The sequence below is a fragment of the Vombatus ursinus genome, unplaced genomic scaffold (assembly GCF_900497805.2).
Source record: "Vombatus ursinus unplaced genomic scaffold, bare-nosed wombat genome assembly UNPS02010548.1, whole genome shotgun sequence".
Classification (NCBI taxonomy): Eukaryota; Metazoa; Chordata; class Mammalia; order Diprotodontia; family Vombatidae; genus Vombatus; species Vombatus ursinus.
Window position 1 is genome coordinate 3,891,553 of NW_020950326.1, and position 18,340 is coordinate 3,909,892.

The 18,340-nt window shown below is 38.8% G+C and overlaps 1 protein-coding gene across 2 annotated transcripts in view; it reads right to left on the minus strand.

Moving 5' to 3' along the window:
* Window positions 1-18,340, minus strand: part of CCDC93 (coiled-coil domain containing 93) — a 118,602-nt gene that overhangs the window by 22,232 nt on the left and 78,030 nt on the right. For both annotated transcript variants that reach the window (XM_027854679.1, XM_027854680.1), the window contains 7 exons: window positions 14,728-14,790; window positions 11,149-11,222; window positions 8,530-8,611; window positions 7,792-7,863; window positions 5,825-5,896; window positions 2,698-2,806; window positions 341-423 (listed from right to left, as the gene is read on the minus strand). In XM_027854679.1, the coding sequence (XP_027710480.1) occupies window positions 341-423; window positions 2,698-2,806; window positions 5,825-5,896; window positions 7,792-7,863; window positions 8,530-8,611; window positions 11,149-11,222; window positions 14,728-14,790 (555 nt within the window). The remainder of the gene's footprint in view (window positions 1-340; window positions 424-2,697; window positions 2,807-5,824; window positions 5,897-7,791; window positions 7,864-8,529; window positions 8,612-11,148; window positions 11,223-14,727; window positions 14,791-18,340) is intronic.

Here is an 18,340-nt window from a genome sequence, read left to right on the forward strand (position 1 = left end):
TTTTACATGGAATATTCATAAAACAATTCTGAAGTCTTCCTCTCCACTTTAATTTGCCATGTGTATATGTGAGCACAGGCATGCATGTGTATATGATTGCATGTTTGTTTATATGTGTGAGAGAAAAAGAAAGGTACAGAGACACACACAGAGAGAGTGTAGGTGGGTTTGCACATACCTGTAGACCTACAGGGGTATCCTAAATATGAAATGCATTTCTGACGTGTGTGTGTGTGTGTGTGTGTGTGTGTGTGTGTGTGTGTGAGACTTAGACTGTGTCCCTAATTCTATCATTAATTGGTTACTTAATTATCATTCTCCCTTGTGTTAAGTTTCTTACCTCTTTTTCCAAATAAACCTTCTTATCATCCAGTGTGTTATATAGAGTGAAAAACTGCTTGGTTTCTTTGTGGGTTGCTGACACTGCATAAAATAAACAAACAAAAAAAATCAGTGAACTATGAAAAAAAATGCTTCATGGAAACCATTTTTTTCTTTCCATTAACCTGAAATGTACACCCCATAGAACTGGAGATTTTTCTGTGTTTACAACAACCTATCATTAGGACCAGAGCCATGGAGAACCAAAAGAAAAACAGGCTATGATGGTCACTTATGTGATTCTGTGAATAAAGTCAATGCTCTAGGTCACATGAAATGTCAGACCAACAGGCTACCATTTCGGGAGCCTGACTCCATACTGAACACATTAAAGATCTTCATGGCCTCTCGCTCCTTACTAACAAAGGAGTTTAATTGGCAAGATTTTCTAGTCATCAGTGATCTAGCAATTTAGGTCCCCAGAAAAAAATAGGCAAAGGGATTGCTGTTGTATAATCAGGCCAATTTATTCAACATCTGCTCTTCTTCAAGCATGCAAAAAACTGGAAGATTCTGCTCAGAATATGGTGGTCCTACAAAGAGCATCAGTCACCTTCAATGCTACTAACAAATAATGATAATCATCCCATGAGCATAGGACAACTGTATCATATCATGGTATAATATACAGAGTACGGGATCACCAGGAATCAGAAAACTAGGGCTCATTCTAGATTTGGTTCCTGTACTCACTACGTGTGTAATCTTGGAAAAGTCACTTAATCTCTTTGGAGTTTCAATACTATCATCTAGAAACTGGTGGTGGTGGTGATGGTGAGAAGAGTGGTAACAACAACGACATTTACCCCAGCTAGCTCATGGTGTGAAATTTTCATCAGTAACTTATTTTTTTTTAGGCAATTGGGGTTAAGTGACTTGCCCAGGGTCACACAGCTCACAAGTGACAAGTGTTTGGTCTGAGGCCAGATTTGAACTCAGGTCCTCCTGACTTCAAGGCCAGTGCTCTATCCATTGTGCCACCTAGCTGCCCCCAGTAACTAATTTCTAAATGATCTTCATATGAGGTTATCACATAAATGATTCACCCTTTAAGAGCACTGCTAACACTGATAGGCCTTGAAGGAAAGAAGCTCTCCAGCTCTCCACCTTTCTGGAGTCAAATTTCTTGTTTCCTGCCTCTTCCCTCCTCCCCCTCAAGATTAAGTGCCTGACTCAACACATCGTTTAGTAAAACATGCCATAGCTTCTTCTCTTTAGGAACTCTCAGGGTAATTCACAACAGACACAAACCAATGCAGAAAAGAGCATGACACACTGTCAAAAACACGGTGCTAGTACAAGGCTTAAACAATTTTTTTGTAAAAGGCATTAGTGATCATCATTTAACAGATGAGCAAAACAAGGTTTCTATGCCACAGCATTCCTAAATTACAATACTACGCAGGTATTTGGTACTAACGGGGCCCCAGAAACACTAAGGCATCTGTAGATAATACTAAATCTTTAGTCAGCTATTAGTTTTCCTCTAATTCAATGAAAGCCCCTCAAGGGCAAGGACTATTTCTTTTTTGTCTTTTGTATCCCAGTGCCTAACACAGTTCCTGGTATATAGCAGGTGCTTAATGATTTCTTCAGGATTGATTAGTGCTTCCCCTGCCTCCTTATATAGATATAGTCCAGCTGGAACCTGGGTTTAACTAAGTAGAACTAGTGTAGTTATGGCCAGGATCCAAATTTTGGAAACGAACTTTTCTAAATTTTCCTTGCAAATATTTATGAATATTCTTAGATAGGCCCCACCAAACTCTCCATAATGCCTCTATTCTGCATTCTCTCCTCCCATTTTAATTTGTACTAGATAAGCAAGTTACAAGTGTTTCTAAGTTTCACACTGAGAGTGTATGTGTCTTCTTCAATGAGACTATGAACCCTTTAAAGGGAGGGATCGAACCTTAGTTCTTATGGTCATTCCTCCTCCCCTCCTCACTAGACATGACACAGCAGCTTGGACAGAGCTCTATGTACTATAACAACAGGCTTGCTGTACATGTATGTTGGCTGGCTGTTCAAGATAAAGTCTGGTTCCACAGCCCAACACCAAGAGCTCAATTAGAAGAAAAGAATCTGTCAATAGAGAATGTCAAGGCATTGTTATTTGGATTTATAGGCCACTCCACTGGGAGGTTACATGGAATGTGTGCAAAGTGAGCATGAATGTGATTAAATGAAATCCTTACCCATGGTGGCATTAAAAGAATTTGCTGTGATTCATGCACCATGGTTTAAAAACATGATGAAGCCCTCCCTTCCATTATGCCGAGCCTTGGGAGTTACATTCTTGGTCGATACACCTACCCTGACTGTAGAGTTCAATAAATCTCTTCTGATACTGTGTTAACTCAGCTCTGCTGGGTACTTCATCAATCTTGCGTTGCAAAATTGCTATTTCTCGGTTTCTTCGAGCCTAAAGGCAAGGGAGGAAAAACACCATTTTGTAATTGGTCTTTCGTGACCTACCAAATGTCAGAACACAGTACTGTTGAAGTCCTTTAAGGGCACTCTACTACGACACAGATAATATGTTAAACCGTGTGACCAGGAAACAAACCTAAATGTGGGCTCCTGCCTTCTGGCATCAATCCAACAAGCCACTTGTATTCCCACATGGGGATCTGGTTCAAGTTCAGTGTCACAAGACTGGACAAAGCTGTGGTGGTGTAGTTTCCTCAGGGAGGCCATAATAGAACAGACACATGCCTGCTTGGCATATAAGGCTTTGGGAATCAAATGGAAGGACACCACAGTAGTGAGGGCAAGCAGATGGTGACTATAGAGAAACGTGAAGAGTAGGCTCCAGCTTATTATTCTCATTCACGCACTCTATATTGCCAACCACACCGGTCACCTTCTTGTTGAAGCTTGTTGGACATTCCATCTCCCACCACTGGGTCTTTGCACAAACTTCCTCCCATGCCTAGAATGAGCTCCCTTCTCACTTTTCCCTTTTGGAATCCCAAATTTCCTTCAAGGTCTGTTCATCTGTCAGCTCCTATGGGAATCCTTTTCTGATCACTCTGGTTGTTTGTACTCTATCCCTCTTCAAGTTATCAAGTATTTACTTGACTGTTACCTACCTTATCCACTCCATGGAATATAAACTCCTTTAGGGTAGAGACTATGTTTCATTGTCTCTATGTTCCTATTGCTTAGTATAGTGTCTTGCATGTAGTGGCAGTTCAATAAAGATGGTTGGATGGAACAATATATGTAAGGGGCTAAATGTGTGTCAACTATTATGGTTTCATTTAGGTGCTCTCCAGGGCCAAAGGAGACAGTACAAATTTCTGGGCCTGGCCTTCAGGACTCACAATGTACCTTTCCAGGTTTGTCTTCCTTTCATCAGCTTTCTGCTTCTAGACAAATGTTTTCTTGCCTCTACATGTTTGCTCATAACTTTTGCACTGCTTGAAATTCCCCTCCATCATCCTCTCTGTCCAAATTAATCTTATATATCCTTTAAAGCTCAGCTCAAGTCAGTCATTCAGTCAAAGTAGCATTTATTAAGCATCTACTATGGGCCAGGCACTGTGTGCTAAGTGCTTCCTACCACCTCATTCCAAATCCTCTTGCTCTTCTGGACTCATATAACCTTTAATGTCTTCAGCACTCATGTGGCACATATTGGATACTTCTAGCGTAATGTACGCTCCTGTGTATTGTCTCTTTATGGGGATGTCTTCCTTCCCCAATTATATCTTCAGGGAAGGAATCATGTCTTATTTTTTTTAATCTTTATTTTTGGCATCTCAATAGTACCTAGCATAGTGAATGCTTCAAAGGAATTGGCATAATTTAGAAGAGGGAGGCTTAAGTGAGACACATATTTCTTAACCTTTTCAGAATTACATTGATTTCTTTTGTTTTCTCAACTTACTCTCTGCCTCCCCTAAAATAAGTGCTATATGACATATAAGAAAGTCAGCACCGCCACATGAGTCAGCTCTAAAAATAGTACAAAATTGTCTCTGAAAGTGGCACAAAGGGACATGGTATGAGAGGGCACAGCTATCCTTCATGACATCAGCTTTACAAGGTTAAAAATGTAACCCAAACACTTCTAAAATCGCTTAAGTTATTACAGGTTTATCATCCATGAACTCATCTAAGCCACTCTTTAAACTATTTATATTTTCATCCTGTGTCATCTCTTGGAGTAATCAGTGTGTGAGTGCTTCCACTTATTTTTCCTAAAATTGTCACTTTTAAATTTCAAAGGGAGCTCTGGTTCTAATATCCCAAAATATGATGACATCTGAATTCATTCAATCCACATTCTTCATTATTTTCTAAATCTTGATCACCTTTCCTCTTACTTCCAGGCTCAAGAGTCCTGCTTTTTATGTTTTAAATTAAAGTGCATTAAAGATAGAAGGTGATCCTTTTCAGTGCCCAACCATGATTCCAGAAGGCCAATGTTATCCACCTTTTGACAGAGATGTGAAAGATTCAACATGAGATACATATTTTTCAACATGGCCAATAAAGAAACTTGTTTTTCTTTCTTGTAAGTCAGGGAAGGGGGTGGGACAAAGGGAAAGTGCTTGTTAATTTGGAAAAAAAACTCAAGTTATTGCTTTTTTCAAGGGATGGGGAAGATAGTTTTGTGAGACTCTTTCACATGACTGGAGATGCTACAGAACATGGTTTTTAACCATGGGCCTGGAATGTTTTTTGTTTTTAATATTTCAATAACTGTATTTCAATGTAATTAGTTTCCTTTGTAATCCTATATGTTTTAAGCACTTAAAAACATTAGTCTAAGAAGGGGTCCACACACTTTATCAACCAGACTACCAAAGGGATCAATGACACAAGAGGATACGATGCCCTGCTCTAGAACAACTCAAGGCCCTTCATGGTTTGACACTTAATTCATTCTCTAATTCCATTTAGAATGTATTGTGGAGTGTGGTAGAAGGTGTTAATACAGGCCTAATTTCTGCCACACTGTTTTCCATTTTTTTCCCAATTTTTTTTTTTAAATCAAGCAGCAGTTTTTCTCCAGACAATTATGTTTTCCACTTTATCAAACATTGGGATGTTGAGTTCTATTGTTTCTGAATCTCCCTTGTCTGGTGTGTTCCACTGATTTATCTCTCTTCTTTAACCAACACCAGATGGTTTTGATAACTGTTATTTGATGTCTCTACAAGTTGTTTCTGTGTATATGATTTTCTGCAGCTAAAGCTAAATTCTATGTTTATTTTAAAAACATTAGTATAAAAAAATAAAGATATGGCATAAAATTTATGTCATAAAACTTAGTTTTAAAAAATTTACATGCTTTACTCTGTGACTCCAGCTATAAACTGACAAATTTGAAAACAGCAGTCTTGTCTACAGGAGTTATCCGATTCTTAAATAATGTGACTTTCTAATTCCAACACAGGAAATCATATTTAGTCAACAGTTTTCTACTCACCAGCAACAGTCGGATTTTCTGAAGCTTTTCTTTCTCAATTTTATACTGTTGTTCTATAATTCTGTTGGGCTCCTAAAAGGGAGAATTCAACAGTAATTTAGAGAAAAAGAATTTTACATTTTAAAAAATGCATTACAACATTTGACAAATTGTTGCTTTCTTTGAGAAAAGATTAATAAACTTTAGGTGGAAACAAAAGGCGCATTAGCACACAGACCTGAAATGGAAATAATAGGGTGTTTTAAGCTTTCAAGATTGAATAGGGTGGACTGGTAGTCATTTGTCACTAAGTCTGGGTTGGTTAACTCTCACTTAGAGTCTACAATTAATGAGACTAAGGTTATGGGTTCTATTACTGGGTGGTCCAGTTAATTTTGTTTTATTTCACAGCTACAGACTCACAAATTTTCATGAGATAATACTTCTGGCATATAGGGAAGAGATCTATTCTCATTATATTAGGAAACTATTCTTAATTTCCTGTGGCTTTGAATGAGTATTAGAATTCAGACTGTTCTCATGGTCATACACCATATCAGGGGTTGGATTTGTTCCGTGAAGTCAGGATTCAGTCAAAGGACTGGACTTGAGGACCTAGAAGGCCACATGTAGCCTCGAGGCTGCAGCTTCCCTACCCCTGGACCTTAAACTCCAGACAAAATCCTTGTAAATATAAGGTACTGCTACATTTTACTAAATTACTAAAGAAACGACTAAAATAACTGCCATATTTTGCTGTTCACTGCTATAAGAGATACTTTTATATCTAAATAAAAGACTTTGTACTGCTACCTATGGAGCCAATGTTACATAGCCCAACACCATTACTGAAGAAAATTCAAAGTAGATGACACTATGTTGAGGGTGGTGGGTCTTGATTTATGAAGGCCAATATATCAGATCTGTAACACAATCATTAACAATTCAAAAGGATAAGTATGAGAATATGGCACAAGAGTAAGACCACTAGACTAGGAAAAAGTCAAGAAACATAGGTTCTAATCCCAGCTCTTCCACTAAACAGTTATACAATGACATAAGTGACATTCCCCATCTTTGAGCCTCAGTCTTCACATCTAAAAAAATGAAGATGACCTCTAAGGCTCTGTCTACCCTGAACACTCTGTGACTGTTTCTGTATTGGCAAACAGGGCTCCTCAGGGTGCAACAAACTTTTAGTTACTTACAAAAAAGGAAAAATAAATCAGAGAAAGATCATTAGAGTTCTGTTTGTACAAAAGAAATCAAAGCGCATTTCAGCCTACAGACAGACCCTCAAGAAATCTTGAGTTAAGACTACTAACACGACCAGTAAGCCTCTTAGGTATAACATGTCTCTGTTTGGGGTGAGATGTGCTGAGAAATGAAGTAAAGTCTAGTCTTAGACTCTCTCGAATTCTTCTATTAGGGGAGGGAATGGTCTAACCATGATAAGAGGCTGTTCTCAATTTCTTGTGGCTTGGAACAGATACTAGAATTCAGACTGTTCTTTAGACTTCAGTGTAACATCCCTCATTGATGTTGGGAACTTCAGGATGGTCACAATATGGTTTCTTCACCACTTTCTGCTAAGCAGATTCAAATCCTTCTTTGTTCTCTCACAAAAACAGTTTGCAATCTCTAGAGAAACGTTCTAAAGGGGATGAAATAAGTAGCAGACAACAGATACTTCCATAACTTTCCCTTCCTCTTATCCTTTAAAGTTGGCTGTGATAAAAAGAGGGATCTGGTGACTTCTGGGTAGTAGGTTTGAATTTTGAGACCCATTGTTGATTTCTTTTTTTCTCAAGAGAAGGCAGGGAAAGTAGGGTACAGAGTCTGTGGGAGACCTCAACACAACATGGGAGGAAAGAATTTTCAAAAACTTGACCGCAGAGCTGTTACACAAACTAGCCAAAAAAGTAGAGATGTCTTGGTGACAGAAAACAGAAAATCCAGAGTTTTGAATTCTAATCCAGAACCATTACCTTTTCATCTCCATCTTCTGATGCTTCAGCTTTTAAATTTTCAATATTCTGCTGCAGGCGTGCCATCTCTTCCTTTGAAAGCAATACAAGTATTTATGAACCATGGACAGCTATCATCTATGTGCAATTATGGAAATGACTGATTCAAAAGCCATATATACATGCTCCATTAATACTTTATCAGTAAAGTCATTAAAATACTTGGATGGGAGCAGTATAGGGAATGACACCACCCCTTCCCCCAACACCCTCTTCTCAGCCACCTTTGAAAATCTTAGCTCTCCTTTAGGGTTCAGCTTGAATCCTCTCTTCTACATAGGAAGGCTTTCCGAATCAACCCATCCTGTTCAGGCGTTGGCTGGACTATATGTACTCTGAGAATTCTTTCAATTCGGAGAGTCTCTGATTTCCTGAATTACTGTAGCAGTTATTAATTTGTACCACTCCCTTGGCCCCTGGGACACAGGGCCTAATCCTGCTATTGCTTGTGTATGTATTTTACTTCTCTTACTAGATTGTAAGTGCTTGTAGGATATACATGTTTGGGTTTGTTTTTCCACAACACCCAACACAGTGGCAGACACATAAAAAGCCTTTAATAAAAGCCTTCAATAAACGGTGACTGAATGAATGAAGAAACAAATGAATAAGTAAGTGGCTGCGACAGGGGGCAAAGCGGGGAAAGGTAAGTCATGAAATTTATTGAGGAGAAAGGGAAAGGACAGGCACAACACTTACTCTGCAATGTGCTTTGAACTCTTGTTCCTGACTTTTCAGATTTTCATTCATAGCTACAAGCGCTCTTAAATTCTGCAGAATGCTGAAAAAGAAGATAGCAGAAGAACTAACATTGTTTCTCTCTGAAAAAGACCTAAAGCCAGCTTCTCCAGATACAAAAGCTATAGCTTTTATTTCACTCATTTCTCCAAAGAGTCCCTTGCACAAAGCTTTCTATACTGATAACTGATTTTTATTTAGGTGAAAATCTAATTTATATCCCTATTTTCTGATAACTATAGCTTATCATATTGCATCCAAACATTGTGAATTCAAGAACTTAAATCATAAATACGAGGACATCAAGGAGTTTCAGTAGTGTGGGATATTTAATCATACCAGCTATTCAATTATATACAGAGTATAAAAAGGAATGAAAAATCTATCCTGAAGAGGAAATAGGTCTCCCTAAGACCATTAAAAATTCTGATTTGGAAATAAAAATGTCAACTCTCTGACAATATTTGTCCCAGAATGTAAATGGATTAGTAGTAGGAGTATAATGAATTGGATTCAGAGTCAGATGACTTAGGTTCAAATCTTTACTCCAACTCATACTGCTTATGGCTACAGGCAAGTCATATAATATCTCTGAGCCTCAATTTCCTCATCTGTAAAAACAGGCTAATAATACTTATATTAAAGGGTTGTTGTAAAGAAAGTGCAATTATAAACTGCAAAGTACAATTAGAAATGTAAGGTACAATTTTATTATTGTTACTCTTCATATTGTTATGTGCCCACTGAATATTCCATTGAAGAAAAATATCCATTAAAATCCTGGGCTTTTTGTTTCTGGGCCAGAATTTACATGTGATTTTTAAAAATTTTGTAATGTGGGTGTCATTGCAATGTAGAGAAAGTTAACTGATACCTAATATACTGAGTCATCTCAATAAATAACAAGAGATGTCAATAATAAGCAAAACATAAGTATCATAAGAGACCCTCCCCTCATTTAAAACCAAATGTTGGAACTATTATACATCTCCTGCAAAAGGCAGACATGTGCCTTCTCATTGTTGGGCTAATCTATACTTATAATTCTACCCTTCATATGCAAAGATGATCCAACATTAGTTGGGTCACTGTGAGTTGTTTTTCCAGTAGCTGCAATAGGTCTGTCAACCCCCTACTCAGCTGTTAAGGGTAAAGGGGGATAATCAAGTCAGGCTGGTTTTACTCTTGATGAAAGACCATTGCAAGCTTACAGAGCAAAGAAGAGGTATTACTATATGATCTTAAAATACACAGGAAAAATCAAAACAACAGTGAATTTGTGAGTATAAAAATACGTAACATTTCAGAGTAACCTTCCTAAAAGAAGTCATGAAGGCACTTCAAAAGATCCATGATATTGTAGTACTCTCTCCACAGATGCACGTAAGTCCTGACCCGTAAACTTTATACCTTGGTTCTTAGAGGTTATATATGTGTATGTATATACATACAAAAATGTATATATAAATATATATATTTTTAAAATTTATATTTATATGCACATCTTGGTAACTGTTTCCCCTGTCATCCTATGTATTTTATTTTAAAACTATTTTAAACTTAAACTACTTAAAACTATTATCATGAGGAGGTATCTGTAGGCTTCACTAGACTGCCAAGGGGGTCCATGACACAAAAAAGGTTAAGAAGCTCACTTCCTTAGTGAAGGAATATTCTTTGGCTGGTGACCAACCTCTGAACTTAGCCAGACTGGTCACTGGATGGCAGGGTGTCAGTAGCACCACAGTCGAAGTCTTTCCAAACTTGTAAAGACCTCGAAAAGTATGTACTCCATTGGCACAGTCTTGGAGAATCCAGGGTCATATTGGAGGAAGATTTTAATGGAGATGTTTCATCCAATTTAAAATAGCTTTAGCTCTTTAATTCTGAAGCAACCAGTGCCAAGTGTGATTATATCTGTACAGGGAACTCCCAGTTTCCTATTCCCATTGGTATGCAGGGATGGGGAATGTGCAGCCTGAGGCCATATGTGGCCTTCTAGGTCTTGGAGTGCAGCCTTTTGACTGAGCCCAAGTTCTACAGAACAAATCCTTTTATTAAGGGGATTTGTTTTGTGAAGTTTGGATTCTGTGAAAGGGTTGCACTTGAGGACCTAGAGGGCCACATGTGGCCTTGAGGCCGAAGATTCCCCACCCGTGGTATAGGGAAACTTCCATGGATGAGGATGAACATCTACTCTATGGCTCAGAGTCTCTGAGGGTTGCCTGGGGAACTAAGAAGTCACACAGCCAGCATTTGTCAGAAGTAGGACTCAACCCCAGGTCTTTCTGACTTCAAGGATGGCCTCCATCTCCTGTGCCATGCTGTCTCTTAGAATTAGAATATATTAAAATTATTCCTGAGAAACTTCTGACGTGGTTTTAGATAGGGAGGGGAAAAAATGTAGAAGGGGCACAGTCTGGGTCCATGAAGCAGAATCAAGCTAACGGTCTCACATAAAATAAAAACCATAGCATAGTACCATGCTCGAAATAACTAAGTGAACCAGACACTGACAATCCTACAATTAGCTTGCAGGGAAACCTAAACGGATTCACAATCAAGCGAGGAGAAACTTGCCTTGGGTCAGCCTGGGATTCTATTTTCTCGAGGGCTGCCAATTCTTGGTCCAGTTTCTCACTGTAACTCTTTACCTGCGGGAGAGAATGGCCATGTCATTTTCATGGGATTGGGGGAGTGAGGGGACCCTGACACATTCTCTTCTCACTTTAGCACTGTGGAACTAATAAAACTCATCTCATCTTCAATGTGGGTGACACCAAATTTGGCCTCAGATACCATTTTGCAAGGTGGCTTTGGAAATGCCAGGCAATAAAAGGTGGAAGGATGACACTGAAAATCCCAAACCAGACTGCTTCTAGCTCATTCTATTAAGACTGAAAAGTTGCAGCAATCACTTTATATAGAATAACTAATGGGTAGTGAACTAAATATAAAGGGTAGGAGCACCTTCTCACTTCCCCAACTTATGAGGAAAAAGTTATTATGAGACATAGTGTGGCATATAAAACACCGGAATTAAGAATCAATGACTTTTTGAATTTGGGGTCATATTTGAATTTGAATTCTACCTCTGACATTTACTAGCTAGACATGGACACTAGATATCACTCTCAGGATCTTAGTTGTCTAATCTGTAAAATGGGGTTAATAAAAATTGTACTGCCTACCTAGGAACCACATATTCAGAGCTAGAAGGCATCTTAGAGGTCTCTAATCTGACACCCTTATTTTATAGATGAGGACGACGAAATTCTGAGAAGTGATGTGATTTAGCCAAGATCATAAAGGTAGGAAGTGTTGTAGTCATAATCTGAACTCTGGTGATTAGATTCCAAATCCAGCATTCTTTCCACTATATGTCCCAGGTTTACTGTAACGAAATTAACTGGTAAACTTCAGGAATATAAATTGTTATTTATTTTTAAGGATGACACTTACAAGCCTTTATAAAGGTGTACAAAAACTATTTTAGACAGTTGCCAAGTTGTCTATTTGCTGCTCTGAAACATTGAGGCAGAGAATTTCCCCTTGTGTTTTTCTTTTTAAATATGGCTGAGGCATTCACTGAAGCAAAATGAGTAACAGAATAAAGACTACTATTTTTCAGCTTGCAGGAGCCAGGCCTTCAGCTAACCACTGTTCTTAATTAGTGGAGGATGAAGGAGGACAAGGGACAGGAAAATGCTCTTCAGAGGGGCAGTCTGGAAGTCAGGAGAGTCCAGAACTAGGAAGCAGGCTCCCACTAGATCTGGGGGCTAGGAAAGAGACAGAAAGTGTAAATCTACCATGGACTAGAGTTTAGAGTAGCTTCATTTAGCATTTACTTTAATTGAGAAGCCTGTACTCTGTAACTTTTCTTCTAAAGCATGAGCTCTTGGAGAGCAGGGACTGTTTGTTGTCCTTTGTAGCCCTAGCATTTAGCACTGTGCCTGGCCCCTAGAAGGTGCTTAAAGCATGCTTGTTGACTGCATTGACTTCTAATTTCATTTATTTTATCTCAGTTTCTTTACAATATTTCTATTGTAGACTTCATTGTTTAGGTCTGGAACTAAGTAAAAGTAGAACAGGAGTATATATGCCAGGGGCGTTGGTCACTGGCACCTCCTGTCACAGAGTGGTGGTGGTGATGGCCTGGAGCCATCTTGCCCAGCTATGAGAGAATGGTGAGAGGCACTGCAAGGACTCCTGGGAGCTACCATGGGCGGGACTGGACTGACTGCGAAGATCCATACTCTCCAGCTAGGACGGTTTGGGGAATTCTTTCACAGATTACATCTGTGTTCCAATGTCTTCAAATTGACTTGAGTGCAATACTTGGTCTCTTGGAATTCTGAATTCTCTCAAAAGCATGTAAGAGACAAGACTACAGAGGCTTCCTAATCAAATACTGTGAAAATAACTCTCTGACTCAATAATGCATAGGCTAGAAAGTATAAATCACCCTGAAATGAATGAACCATTCATCTGATCCCTTTCTAAACCAGAGACTGCTTCTTTGGGGGCCATTCTCCAATGCTCGCAGGGTTATCATTAAAACACCATTTTTGATATAAAGCTTCCTACTCCCACACCCCCACACCTCCCAATCCAGAAACAACTTTTCTTTACTTTGGCTTTATCATTAAGCAGATAATTTACTTTTTGTGTGGTTTAAGTTATACACTTCCTTTCTGGACCCAAGATTCTAATCCCAAGGCCCAAGGGCTGAAAGATCCCAGAAAAGTTATCGGGTATAATCCTCTGTCTCTGGGCAAGAATGCCCCACACTTTCCAAGATAGGTTAATTTTAAAAGTCCCAGGAAAGGGGATGTTCCAATGTCCCTTAATTACAGGTTCTAATAATTTTCAACTCACAGTCAGGAAATTTTCCCCTATGACCAACCTAAAACCTTTCTGCTGTAAATCAAAATAAATTGCCTCTCATTTGGTTCTCAGTCAATATGGAGAACAAGGGCTCACCACCAGTGAGTCTGGAAAATGTTGAAATCTCTCCACTCAAGCTCCTAGGCACAGGGGTGGGGAACCTGCGGCCTCGAGGCCACATGAGGTCACAGGTTCCCCATCCCTGTAGGAGAACTAACCAAGCCTGGAAAATACCTACCAATGTTCTGGAAGGAGATTACATGTAGAATTAAATGATCTCAGTCAAAGACTGAGTTACCTCAATCTGTTCATAGAATAGAAATAGAGTTGAACATTTTAGTTCACATTTCTTCCAAAACTTCAGGGACGAGTTTCACTTGTGTCTGGCACATGGAAGGAATGAAGGGGATCTGATGAGAACCACCAAGTATTATTTCGTCAAAGTAGAGCTATTTTTATAAGAAAATAAATGTGCTATCAACTAATTTTTCCCCCCTTTTCTTCACCTTGGTGACATAACGAAGCAAAGTAGGGATCCATGGGATACAAATTCCTGGTGGTAACCTTAGGATATTTGTAACCCAAAAGATCACTTAATCTAATATAAATTAATGTTATAGGTCACAATGCACTCTCCCACTTCTTAAAAAATCACCTCTTATCAATTTTTAAAAACCAATTAGAATATTTGATGATTCTACTTGATAAATATATATATTTAAAGTCTGACATCTCCAAACGTAAACAATTTTTTTCTCTTAATGAATTCATTGGACAATAAACTTCTTAAAGGAAGGGTCTATGTTCTCTACTTCTCTTGGATCCTCAGCCATGTGTGTATTATGAGGTTCCCTAGCCTAGGTGCCTACCCCTCCTGTACTCTGCCTCTTCAAACCCTACGATCCATCCTTCGAGACTCATCTGAAATATCACTTCTAGGATACCTCTCTAGCCTCTAGGGACCTCTCCCCACTGTGATTCACTAGAGCACCCCTACTACTCCCAATATTTGTAATACAATTTCTTGCAGTTATTTAACTTTTCATAGGTAATTCATATAAGTCCTTCCTATCTCTCTATCTAAATTGTAAGCTCCTTGGGGGCAGGGACCATATCTACTATTATTGTGTAGTTCTCCTACACCAGCTAACCCAGTGTTTTGCATTGTATAAATTTATACTTACTGATGGATCAAAAGTCATTGATAGTCCCTTGTGCCAAATACGTGGCTGAATAATTTTTTTCAAAAGCCAAGGAAGGAGAGAAACTTACTTCTGATAGTTTTGTCTTTGCTTCATCATATTTGGCTTGTAAGTCTGTGCACTTGGCCTGTAACTGTAAAGATACAGAGGTTAAGAAAAGCAACAAAGTTTGCATAGTGTTTTATACCCTTCAAAGCACTATAATATCCTCATTACAAATGATATTCACAATATCCTTTCTAGTAGGTAGGGCAGGATTGCATTATTGTACCCACTGGACAGAAGACAACCCTGAGGCAGAGAGTTTTACATGACTTGCCCAAGGTCATGCAGAAAATTAGTAAAAGAGCTAAGATCTGGGCCCAGAGTCCACTGACTCTCAAGGCAACCAGGGTTTTTCCCACTGTGTCATTATATCTCCCTATAAATAAATAGGAGGGAAAAAACCTTTAGAATCAGTTGAACTGGAATGAGGTCGGTAAGTGTGCCTATAGGTGAATGCAGATTATTTTGAGTTAGTCTGGAAGGATATCCCAAAGGAGACAGTGTTGGGGCTATTCTCTCAAGATTTATACTTACTTGAAAAATAAAATAACATAAAACTCAACCCCCATAGAACACTCTTTTTTTTTTTTTAAACCTGCTTGTCTTTGCCACAGCAACTGATAAACTCGCAGAACGTTGGCACTAAAAGGGATTTTAGGGGCAGTCTAATCTGATGTTTCTTTTTTTTCTTACAGATGAGAAAAATGAAACTTGACTTGATCAAAGACACACAATGAGTTAGTGACAAATCTGAGACTAGAACCTAGATCTCATGATTCCAAAGTCAGTGTTCTCTCCTAGGCACTGTACTGCTTCAGAGAAGATGGTGGAGGAAATTTAATCTAACTGCTTTGGGTGCTAATTAATGCTTCTAAAGACAATCAAGAGATGGTCACAAGAGTTGGACACAATGGAAACGAATGAACAACAAATCACAAAATACAGTGCATAAGATCATGGTTCTAGAGTCGGAAAGGACCTCACAGGCCACGATCCAAACACCTCATTTTACAGAAGGGCCCAAAAAGAGCAAATTTCCTAAGGTCACTCAGGCTACAAAGTTCAGAGGCAGGATCTGAAGCCAAGTTGTTGGATTTTAGAACCAGGGTTCTCTCTACTACACCACACTGTCTCTGAACTGATCACGAAACACAGTTTTAGTACATTTGGAAAAAATGTTACTTGGTTAACTACTCACAACAGATGGGCTAGACCAGATGGTGAAAAATATGCAGAATTTCATCAAATCCAAGAAAAAGATAATTAATTCTGTTTAGTATTTTTTCAAGCTATACCATCTTTTGACTTAACATTTTAAAGGGCCACCAGGACATCATCTCTACTTTCTTCATCAAAAGAATACACTCTGAACTAAAGAAGAAGTTCTTCGTAAAACAATTTTAGGAAATGTGCAAAAACCCTTTAAAAATGCATTCTCCATTCTTGGTTTCGGTCAAACTGATCTTACTAAATTGCAGATCTGATTGTGTCACACCCCTCCCTCTATTCAATAAACGCCAGTGGTCCCTTTCTATTATCTCCAGAACAAACTGTAAAATCCTGTTCGCCCTTTAAAACCCTTCAAGCACGAGCTAAGATCCCAACTTCTCTAGAGAGCCTTTCCCCATCACCTTAACGATAGACCCTTTTTCTTGATCTCCAATTTGTCCTCTACATAGCTTGTTTGTACACAGATTTTTACATGCTGTCTCCTCCATTAAACTATGAGCTTCTTAAAAGTAGGGACTGTTTTTTGCCTTTCTTTGTATCCATAGTGCTTATCACAGTGCCTAGCACATAGGAGGTGCTTAATAGACATTTGTTGTGTACAGGATTGCGGTTACAGCTCCCTGTTTATCTGCACCTGCTGCTTCATCACTTGCCACTGGACTCTGAGGTAGGTAAAAATGGTAAAATTATATGGGTGATATCTTTTGACACTCACACAAATTGGATTTAAGTAAGGCTGAGTTGAAAGTTATCAGCCTCACTCTCTCTTCCAGAGTTATCAGAGTCCAGTGGCAAGACAGAGTCAAGATGACCAGTGATGGTCAAGGATACAGGAGATGACCTCGGCGTCTTTGATGTCCAGACAAGCTCTATGCACCCCAAATGCAAGCTGCCTGCTTGGCTACTGGAAAAAATTGTTCTCATCCACCCATTCCACTGGGGGAAGTCTTCACATGCTTGGGATAGACACCCCCGCAACTCACTGATGGGTTTGAGGCCCCTCAGTTACCCTCAACCTGGTTTAGCCCATCTGCTGAAATGGTTTACTAGGTGTGGCAGCTGTGCATGCTACAGCCTCCTGGAGCCACAGGTGAGAGGGTTGGGTGAATCAGGTGGACATCAAAGGTGGAAAGCAGCCCTCACACCTTAGATATTAGTCTTCCCGGAACACCTGTATACCCCGCCATTGGGCAGACTCCCACTATTGACTGGCAGCCAGACTAAGGTATGGTGGAAAGTGATGGATACTGAGGGTACAGAAGTAGGAGACTAGGTACTCTGAAGAGATTATTGCCAAGGGTCTACCCTGGTTATGATTACATAGTCTGTGTCATGGGTTTTAAACCTAGGGTTTTTTAAGAATGATGTAATATACTGCAAAATACTTTTTGCAATAATTAGTTTCCATTGCAATACAATTAGTTTTCTTTGGAATCTCATGTATTTTATACATTTAAAAACATTATTCCAAGAAGGGGTCCATGACACAAAACATGTTAAGAAGCCCTAGTTTACACAATCACATGGAGATCTTCAAAAAACAAACAATTATTGCTCCCTAACAAAATATGGGATTTATCCCTCCTATAAAAATCTGATGTTAAGACACACTACTTCTTAAATAAAATCTCTGGCCTCAAGATATGCAAATAACTTTGAAAGTCTGCTGTATTTGATTTAAAAGCAAACATCCATATTTACTAAGAATTTCTGCAATGATTTTTGGAAGCTATCTTTCATAAGAGAATAGCCCAGTTGGTATTCAAAAAGAGTTTGAAAATTAATTCTGAAACCGGGTTTATCTAACCCTGCTTGTGTGTTAAGTATTTTTTGAATGAATCATTTGTGCACACATACTTATCCTTGACAGGATAACTGGTCAGTAACAGGAATGAGATTTTCTCCAAGCAGAGAGCTGACTCCCTCTCTAAACACATTACCAAATGGGAAATGACATACTGATAATCCTTTCATCTTAATCCACTCCTCTATAACATTCTTGAGGGAACTGTCACATTCCTTCCATTTGGAGTATGGCAGTGAAAACCTCTTTAAACAGAAAACTCTTAGCAGTGAAAGAGAAGTCTGAACAAAGGAACGGCTGAGTTTGAACCAATTGCTGTAATTATGCCTTTTGAACATGTTGGGTGAGTAACACTGAGAAATATGTGAGTCAGAAATATAAATGTGAGTGTATTTTGGTAAAAATTAATTGTTACAGAAACAACTGATGTTTTTGTTTTTCGGAAAGGAATGTTCTCTTTTCCATGGTCCTCTGCAAAAAGCTTTTCAAAAAGGTTTTTCATGAGACTACCAACTAAGAAACAAAATAAGCTTCTTCATACCCTTACATTTCCATTTCCTTCCAACAACTAACTCCTCTGATGGGATCCTGTGTGCCATCTCCT